This window comes from Mizuhopecten yessoensis, unplaced genomic scaffold (genome assembly GCF_002113885.1).
Source record: "Mizuhopecten yessoensis strain PY_sf001 unplaced genomic scaffold, ASM211388v2 scaffold11139, whole genome shotgun sequence".
Taxonomy (NCBI): domain Eukaryota; kingdom Metazoa; phylum Mollusca; class Bivalvia; order Pectinida; family Pectinidae; genus Mizuhopecten; species Mizuhopecten yessoensis.
Window position 1 is genome coordinate 476,208 of NW_018408899.1, and position 9,869 is coordinate 486,076.

The 9,869-nt window shown below is 34.1% G+C and overlaps 2 protein-coding genes across 2 annotated transcripts; both read left to right on the plus strand.

Moving 5' to 3' along the window:
- Positions 1 to 1,331: 1,331 nt before the first annotated feature.
- On the plus strand, positions 1,332 to 4,165 carry LOC110466661. The gene is made up of 3 exons (XM_021523331.1): positions 1,332 to 2,486; positions 2,855 to 3,480; positions 3,766 to 4,165. Exons 1-2 carry the CDS (start codon positions 2,190 to 2,192, stop codon positions 3,287 to 3,289), a joined length of 732 nt encoding a protein of 243 aa, XP_021379006.1. The 5' UTR covers positions 1,332 to 2,189; the 3' UTR covers positions 3,290 to 3,480; positions 3,766 to 4,165.
- Positions 4,166 to 6,383: 2,218 nt separating this feature from the next.
- Positions 6,384 to 8,114, plus strand: LOC110466601. Its single transcript, XM_021523187.1, has 3 exons — positions 6,384 to 6,620; positions 6,826 to 7,500; positions 7,769 to 8,114. The coding sequence occupies exons 1-2, from the start codon at positions 6,426 to 6,428 to the stop codon at positions 7,306 to 7,308; spliced, it is 678 nt and encodes a 225-aa protein (XP_021378862.1). The 5' UTR covers positions 6,384 to 6,425; the 3' UTR covers positions 7,309 to 7,500; positions 7,769 to 8,114.
- Positions 8,115 to 9,869: the final 1,755 nt, after the last annotated feature.

A 9,869-nucleotide genomic window follows, 5' to 3' on the forward strand; every position in this document is an offset into this window, starting at 1 on the left:
TTACTCCTAATAAAATAGCCACCGCTGCATCATTAATACTGAGCTGCTTTAGATATCGCGATCACTCTACTGAAATCACATATTTAATTTTATGTTTTACATCACTACATGAATACGACGCTAAGCAGGAAATGTTTAAAAATGTAATACTTAAAGTCATATACGTGTGACAGGTGGCAAAATTTCACAAATCCGATTTAATCACAAATTGTAACTACAATGTACTTTTCTTGATTCGTATGTTTCTTCCGATATTTAGTTTTTGAAACAAATTGTTTCATTATGACAATGTGTGCTAATAAGAGTGACACCATGGAATGGCCAGCAGTGTAGTAAAACAGAGTGGTCCTGTAAGGGAAATTGCAGATATATAATGGTCTGCCATAGGAACCTGAATTTGGAACAAAATGCCGCATGTATTTCTGCAAGGGAATCATATAGGCTCCTTTTGTATATATTTGAACAGCTAAATGGGTGTTTTGTGGTTTGTTACAGATAGTTATGTTACAATGATCTCAAATACAATAATTTATATTAACCCTATAAGTAAATTCGTTTTGAAACATGCATAAAACAGCAAAAAGAAATAATTTCAGTGCCCATGTCAACCGTATTACTTTGTATATACTCTCGACCTCTGCTCTTTAGATGAACCCATTCAGTGTGCAAGCGAAGTACCTATTTATTCTTTCTTTATTGAATGGTTACACGCACTGTAATGTAGTGCTAATATGACTCCAAAACTGACAATTCTTCATCCTTTGTGATATTAATGTTTATTGACGAGTTAGGACACGCGTTGCCGATATCAGTCAATCATGAAAGAGCGATTCTATCAGGTCAAGTCAATGTCGTTATTTATACTACAGACCTCCTCACTAGTATTTTAACACCTTGTCTTCCGACGAGCTGTCACATACGTTAACGGTTATTGTTAAAACAATTGTAGTGATATGTCCACCTCGTTAGCGGTTTTGTATTTACTTTAAACGTTTTTAATAACACATGTATCGGTTTTGAAGCGCTGGAATGTGATGAATAACCTAACATATCATGTCGAGAATTCAAAGCCCTCCCAGATGATCTTTAATGCACAAGATATATACACGACTTTAGAATATTTTAGTTATGTTTGTTACTTTGTAGCACCCTGTTTTATTATCAGCCTTCACGGAAGCCTTCCTCAAATACTTATTATAATTACACGAACCCCAAAAGTAAACTCAAGTTATTTTCCTCATTATTGTGCTACTGTTCAAAAATAATCTTGAGTTTTTACCGTATTTCTATATAAATTAAGTATCATATAAAAAAAAAACCGCCATTGCAACTCTGTACCAGTTATTCTTTTTCTTCAGAAAAGTTGATAAAAATAAAGTTATAACTCTTTGTATTCTATAAAAGGACATTAGCGATAGGGAGTTTTAACTATACATTCACCTTGCTACTGTATGGTACATGGAAGATGTATAGGTCATGTTAAGTTAATGAGGCTAATTAACTCTATTGTCTCCTCTGATGGAATTTAGATAAAGGAAACACGTTTTCCCATTCAGGAGCTCACCTACTAAGATAAATGCCGGTTGTGTCAAAAACAGGTCAAGATAGAAAAATCACTACACATTTTTTTTTGAGGCGGAGGGGTCGCTAAATTGCACATACACAATTTCAATTTCAAAGTGACATAAATTTCATAGGATTAAAATACCCTGTTTCGAAATGGTTCAGACAACAAGATCAACATTGCAGAATAAACCAAAACAAAACTGCCTGCTTTAGACAAATGACTGGACATCATTGGCATCAACAAAGTTTTTAACCAAACTGTGACGTTTTAACTGTACAAACCCTTCGTGTTTTTTCGCGTCATATGATACCCTATTAAAGAATACAAGAACCCATCTACGTGATACTATGTATTTTAACTGGGACAAGTGTTATCGTATAGCTCTGTGGTGGTAACATTCCTTCTCTTTAACATTCACGGCATAATTTAGAATGACGTATACGATGTGGGAGAGCACCAGGAGAGCAGTATGGCTTTTCTTTTGTTTCCAATCATTATTAGATCACATGGATCGAAAATTACTTTCTTTTTGTTTAAAAGCAATTATGATAGATCACCTGGAGCGAAAGTAGTGTTAAGTTTACCAGACAGTAAATATAACACGTGATGTTTTAGTATAAATATGCCAATCTTACTTGACTTAAACATTATAGTGAAATACACTTCTGTACTAAAGTACTGGAACTGGATTGAGATATACGAAAGCATCATGGTTCACACGACAGAAGTAGACGTTACCGTATGTCAATCAAATGCTATCGACAGATGTCTAGATGGAATAGACATTAATAACAGTTGTCGACAGGTGTACCTGCGGAGGATGGAATCCATCGAAGAATGTAAAAGGTCAACGAAGACTGATACTAAAAAGGCAACATCAACCATAGATGCCGCTCTGATGAAACTAAGGACCGAAATGGTAAGCATTAATATTATGTTCCGTGTTTCGATGTCTTCTCTTTGTTTTTTGAAAATGAGAAAAATGTGTACTACCTACATGTTTGTTTATATAAACTAGACTAACAAAAGACATCGTCATCGATTTTATAGACACCTCGTACACAATTTACACCTTTGTTTGTAATCGCTTCATTTGTCATTTGTCTGATGAAGGTGACACTGTACATATCGTACTAGTCATCGCAACGTCACATCGAAAATGTTATTGGTTGTGTAAAAAGAACTTCTCATAATCCGTACTTACCAACCTGAAGAAAATGTTAAAAAACAGATTAACAAAAGTTATAGAATGTGTTGCTAAAACTTGCTATTCGTTTTTCTTTTCAGGTGGATCTTATGGACCAGGATGCAGGACTTATGCGACAAATGTTAATCCTGAATGAGAAAGTTGAAGAACTCAAGGCCAACAATATCTGTCAGATGAGCAAGGAATCTTTGGATAGCCGAGAAAGTCTGTACGAAGTTGACGAAAATGCACATAAACTCTTTACACAAAGCAAGGACAGTCTTTACTTCTCGGACGAGCAGACGGACGAATCCCTGTTTGACAGCAATGAAAGTCTCTACAACATGAAGAAACAGACAAGCGAACTCGTAGGGAACAGCGTTGATAGCCTATATCAGTCTGATGAATTTTCATCTGATGAAGAGAACGTTATTGGTGATATTAAAAAGTCTGTGAGGAAGACGGATTTATTGCCTGACATTGTATCATATGATTTTTTGTTTGAAAAATTGCTTGACTTTGACGACAAAATATGACGACATGCTATGCAACTTAGGACACAGCTACCCCAGCTGTTATAATCCAATCCGATGACTCCATTATCGGTTTAACTGATAATTAAGGACAACATAGACGATCCATGGCGATGTCAGCAATGAAATAACAAACAGGGGTTATTTCTCTTAGAGAGGACGAAAACAGGACAATGGTGGACTGAATGTAACAGGTAAGCAGTTTAAATCAGTTACCTTGAAATGAGGTATCTCTGGTAGATTTGTTTCGACATGGATAATATTAAGTTTATTCTTGTTGTTAATGTTTCAATTAAGGAAATTTGTATAAGTCATGTTTAATGCATTTCTGAATAACCTTTAATAAAAGCGTTCCTATTCTACAATGTTATACGTACAGCTACGTAGAAATGTACTAAATTAAAAAGCTACACGTAACACTAATATTAGAATTTAGGACTGAAAATGATTAATGACAACTATTTACTTCTCTTTTTCAGAATGCATGGAGATGGCATCACATGTCCGTGAATGAGTATCAGTGCTCTCTAGGGAATCGCCATGACGTTAAAAGGAACGAGATTCCCTGCAAAAGACGAGTTGGACGCAAAATAAGAACTAAAATCAAACGAATTCCTGAACTATTCGATTACTATTGGATGTTGTTTACGAGCTTTGTGCCTAGATCAGTCGGTTTTGTATGCAACTTCTCAATATTCCTAGAGCGTGTTTACGTGGAATTACGCTGATAAAGACGACTCAATGTATTCATGATGTTTAGACTGTTTACGGTTTATCGAATCACTGTTAGTATGAACTGCAATGGGATGCATATCACTTTCTATCAACTATGGAAGCAGAAACATTCTATTTCGTAATTTCTATTTTATCATATATTGTTAAATTAACGACATTTGTGTTTTTATGTTTATAATAAAATTGATTGATGTCAAAACATTGGCCTTATTTGTAATTAATAATAAACAGTTGGTGTTTAATTGAATGAGAATATAGTTGCAGCTTAACTTTAGGGATAACTATTTTGCAAATGCCGCTGGCATATTTCAATATTACAAAGGCACTGCAAAAGTTTCATTGGCTACATATTCAATAGATAAACCACTAAAACAAAATCAAAAACAATCTTTTTAAATATGAATATAACCTATTTAAATATTACCAATGACTTAAGTGCTACAGAAGCAGATAATTCAGTATTGTTACACGAAGTCAGGGAGGATAAAACTAAGATATACACAAACAATTAAATTCGCTGTAGGTGAAAACAGGAAAGAAAATAGGGGTATAGGAAAAAAAGAAATGATAACGATAAAGGGGAAATGGAAAGGAAAACGATAAACGAAAAAAACAGAAAAAGATAGCGAAGGGAACATGAAAAAAGGGAAAAGGAATGGGGCAAAGGTGAATACAGTAAATGATAGCGGTATAGGAAAAGGACAGGAAGGGATATATTATGATAACTGAGGGAGCAAATACATTATCGTCCTTTCAAGGAGCCTGAAATATGACATAGAAGCAACATCTTTATTTTCGTAAGAGAATCACATAAGTTGTGTCTATAACAGAAGCTATGCAGAAAAAAACAGCGATATTTATTATTTCTTCCAAAACTGCCTATAGTGAAAAAATTAAGCAGTTGGCAGAAGATATTATGATGTCATCAATTCTATCATAATATATTGAATTCATATACTTCTACAACACATATAAATGGTAATATTTATCAAGAATAATGTGTGACATATACGTCTCACGGAGTGCTAACGTGACAAAGAGAGATACTTTATTTCTGGTATTTAACCAATTATACCTATGGGGTATACACAATTATCTAATTAGCCATTACAAACAATACACACCACACATAAGCATGCCCATTGTCGAACAGACTACGGCGAAGAAGAGTGTCAAGCTGGTTTCCTATAGCATAATGCTAAATTTGACTACAGTTTTGCTTTAGCAAGCAAAAAAGGATTTCTCTAGAAAACAAAATGATTCGGAATAAGAATCATCACTCTGGTATTGTAATTACACGCTTTGTAAATAAAACTATTTGAAATTGTTTTGAGAACGTTTGCGGTCTACATACAGCTGAAAACAACTGACTAAACAGGTGTGGGCCAAGACGGCGAATTCAATAGACAAACGTTAAAATCGTATCGAGAAATTGCCCCTTAATGGAAGAAAGGAAGTTAGAATGGGGTTACAGAAAGGTTTCATTTGGTGTACCCTATTTTTTTTATTCTCTTGTCCTATTAGTAAGATGCAATTTTTATTTTTCAATGTCCATTTATCCCCGCGCCTTTAGTTTGTCTTTCCACGATTGTACTTTTCTGATTTTACTACCATACCATATGCTCTTTTCTATCGGTCATTTCCACGCAGCCTGATCAAAACTCGTTCTGGAGCTATGATATCATTATTCATTTATCAAATTTCTTTTTATAGAAACAACAAACACTAATTTCCTTTAACTTATGAACACATTCAGAAACCGGGTGCTTTCATATAACACGCTTTCTAACTAACCAAACAGAATTCTAAGAAGTTTCGATCGATCGTTCGTCCAAGCTATTATCAATCAGCCAATTAATCAATTAGTTCCAATACATCATAGTAATCAGCAATTTATATCGAATTTTTAATTTGTCTATTCGTCAAGAAAAGCGCTTTGCATTCCCTGTTATGTGTGCAATGTCAAACATTATTTATATATTTATTATGCCATATTTTCTAAATGGTATTGTACACTATCATAAGAAGATCAACCTACAACGCAACACATGTGATTATCTAAGTTACAGGGCATGTGATAGCTCTGTGGTGGTCTCATTCCCTCTCATTTGCATTCATGGCATAATTTGGAAGGCGTTCGCACTGTGGGAGAACATTCCGAGAACAATAGCACTATTCTTTAACTACAATCAATGTAAGATCACCTTTGGCGAAAATTACTTTCCTTTTGTTGAAAACAATATATGTTCAGGTCACCTGGAGCGAATATATTCTAATTTCACCATACAATGCGACACCGTGTGGTACCCATTTGGTATAAATATGTCTATCCGACTTGGTTTAACCACTAAAGCAAATCACACTTACCAGAACTGGAACTAGATTGAGATATACGGCAGTCATCATGGTTCACACAACAGAGCTGGATGCTACCATTGACAAATGTCTAGATGGAATAGACATCAATAACAGTTGTCGACAGGTATACCTGCGGAGGATGGAATCCATCGAAGAGTGTAAAAGGTCAACGAAGAAAGAAGCTTCTCACAAAACAACATCCAGCATTGATGCTGCTCTGAGGAAACTAAGAATCGAAATGGTAAGCATCATCATTCTGTTTAACATTTGATATTATGATGTTCTATTTTGTTCCTACGAATACTAGATAATCAGACAGAAGGTAACATAATTCATATTGACATAAAATAAAATGTTTTAAAGCATAGGTCCATGATGTAATTGAATATTTTATCCAAATATTATTTAAACAGTTTATATTATACATATCTTCTTTGTCACTTAAGGTGAGTTTGATGGATCAGGATGCTGGTCTGATGCGACAGATGTTAATCCTAAACGAGAAAGTCGAGGAACTCAAGGCCAACAACATCTGTCAGATGAGCAAAGAATCCCTTGACAGCCAGGACAGTCTGTATGAAGAGGAAGGAGAGACAAATAAATATCTCATGCAAAGCCAGGACAGCGTGTACCACTCCGACGAACAGACAGACGAATCCCTGTTTGACAGCAAAGAAAGCATTTTCAACATGGATAATCAAACTAGCGAACTCTTTCGGCACACCGCTGATAGTCTGTACCAGACCGATGAATTCTCATCTGATGAAGAAAACATCGATATTTTCGATGTTGTAAAGTCTGGAAGTAAAACGAATCCACCGCCTTTTGTTAACAATAGATGCGTCAGTTGTCAAAAGAACTTAGTTGAGAAGTTTGTCTCATATGACACAATGTTTGAGAAATTGCTTGATTTTGACGACAAGATATAAAGACAGATTACGTTTATTAGGACAAACAGGTATCCCAGCTGTTCAAATCCAATCGGATTCCTAGATAAACCACTCCAGTGTCGATAATGGACAATATTGACGATCTATCCGTCGATGAAGAACCGCCAAGGATACTTTATCCCGGAAAGGAAGAAAAGCAATAACTGCAAATTCTACTGAGGAATGAAGCAGGTAAGTTTAGTATATATAAAACAATGACGATTTACACATGAAGTAGTAACAATTTAATTCTATTTGACATTGTTATCTCAAGTGAGTCGGATTTAGGTATGTTAAATGCATTTCCCAATAAAGCTGTCAATACATTTGCGCCTATCTTTAAAAAATATTTTAATAAGATATTGACTAGATTGGTAAGTTTAACAATTCAACTTTGATATACACATTTTAAACCTAAAGGAAACAATAAATAAGAATCATTTACTTTTATATTTTTCAGAATATATGAAGTTGGTGTCATCGGCAATGACTGAGGGGTAGTGCCAACCATAGCACTCCAATTACTAGACTGACATCCTCTGTGAAAAAACAATGGGGTGGTCCTTTTTGGAACTGACGAAGATAAAGACTCGAAATAAACGAACTGCTGGATCATACAGTTTCAACTTGACAGTGTTCGTGAACCCTTTCCAATTGAACTTCCAAATATATTTGCGGAATTGTTACTCGCAGTCTTGCTGATATGGACGTTGTTCTGTGTTTGTAATATTTAGACAGTTTACAGTTAATGGATTCACGGCTGCTATGAATACAACTTATACAATTTTTTGACCTCCCACCTTTTCCTTGTGGATATTATATTAACTAATACAATTTGTATGTGACATTTGAAATTTTATGCACTGAAATAATAAAAAAAATAGTAATCAGTACATAGTTGCTCCGAGTTCCTATATATATATAGCTTTACTTTGAAATGGGCAATTATGCCATTCCGATGCTATTTTGTACTATTAAAAATAGATATTTTGCGTTAAAAACGTCTGATCAATTACATGTTTAATAGGTAATCTTTCAATAAAACAACAAGAAAACTGTTCGTTTTAGAATGGATATATATTGTGATACAGTTGATGTATTTGCTGCGGCTAAAGTGATGCAAAAGATACTATAATTCAGTGTCCTTATAGGAAATAGGCATTATAAAGCAGAACTTCAGGGAAAGTTGATAAACGACTTACAGATAATCATTTAATAATATGAAGCATGTACTTAAACATTGCGGTAGATGATCATAAATTATAAAATAAAGATTTTCATATAAACTTTTAGAGATATTTAGGTACCAAATAGTTTAATAAAAACAAATCTGTTAAAATAATGGATAAACAATCAAACACTGATGACAATTGAAAGTTATTTTTCTAATTCCTTTTGGAAAAGGAAACTTAACAAAACCATGTAAAAAAAAGGATTAAATCAATCCTTTTTGGTTTCATCTTCGCTAGCGACGGGTTACGATCCGGTACGATCCGGTCTTCCTAGAGTAGGACGACCGGATCGTACCGGATCGTAACCCGTCGCTAGCGAAGACGATTTTATTTGTTCTAATTGATTTTGACGTTCAAAGGAAGTTATGTGTTCTAAGAGTGACACAAAGGAGACTATCAAAAGATTATAAAACAAGAAAATATGTGTTGTTGTAACGGATGCTGCAGATATATTTTCGCTTTTTTAATAGAACCCTTTATTTTATCGAAAGACATTAGTCGGCTATGAATATAGTGCTATAGGACAAAGTGGGCAATATAATTAACAAAATCAGCCCACGGAAATTTGTTTTGCAGTATGCGGCAAGTATTACAATAACACCAGTTATTGTGTATTGTTCATAATTAATATGTTAATACAATACCAACATATGGGAAGGGGGGATAATCAGGAATGTGTGGCACACATTTGTTGAGCTAATTGGTTTGAAAAGAAAGAGAAATCCACGTGGGGCAAACTTGACATAGAAAGAAATATATTTTTGGTATGTTAACCAATTATCCCTATGGGGTAGACACAATTATCTAATTAGCTATTGGAGACAATATACACATCATTACCATAATCAGTTGTCGTACAGACAACGCCGAGTATTAAGATAGACACATACAGTATATTTGGAAAATATTGATCTACATTTTGCCAAAGTAAGCAAAATTCTTGGGGGAATAAACTGGTTATGATTCTAAGTAAGAGAAAAAAGAACACTAACACCATAAATCTCTGCTTAAAATAGTTAACTATTTTATATAAATTTTCAACATCGAATTTATTTCGCTTGTAAAACACACTTAATGCTATATTTATTTGCTAGATAGTATCTTCATGTGGTTCAAATCCTTTAGCATCGATTTCCTTAATGTTTAAAACTTAAAATTTTATAGAGAAGTTCGCAATAAATAGAGAATAATGACTCAGAAAGACAATAAATGTATAGGGATAGTAATATTAGAGAATATTGTTTATACGTAATACTACATTATCACGTTTATTCTTTGTTATTTATTACGAAATAGAAGTTTTTCACTAGACGGCAGGTGAAATGAAAG

Coding starts and splice junctions, on each gene's coding strand:
- LOC110466661 (XM_021523331.1), top strand. CDS start 2,190: ATGCCAATCTTACTTGACTTAAACATTATAGTGAAATACACTTCTGTA. Junction 2,487..2,854: donor TGAAACTAAGGACCGAAATG/GTAAGCATTAAT, acceptor TTTTCTTTTCAG/GTGGATCTTATGGACCAGGA.
- LOC110466601 (XM_021523187.1), top strand. CDS start 6,426: ATGGTTCACACAACAGAGCTGGATGCTACCATTGACAAATGTCTAGAT. Junction 6,621..6,825: donor GGAAACTAAGAATCGAAATG/GTAAGCATCATC, acceptor TTGTCACTTAAG/GTGAGTTTGATGGATCAGGA.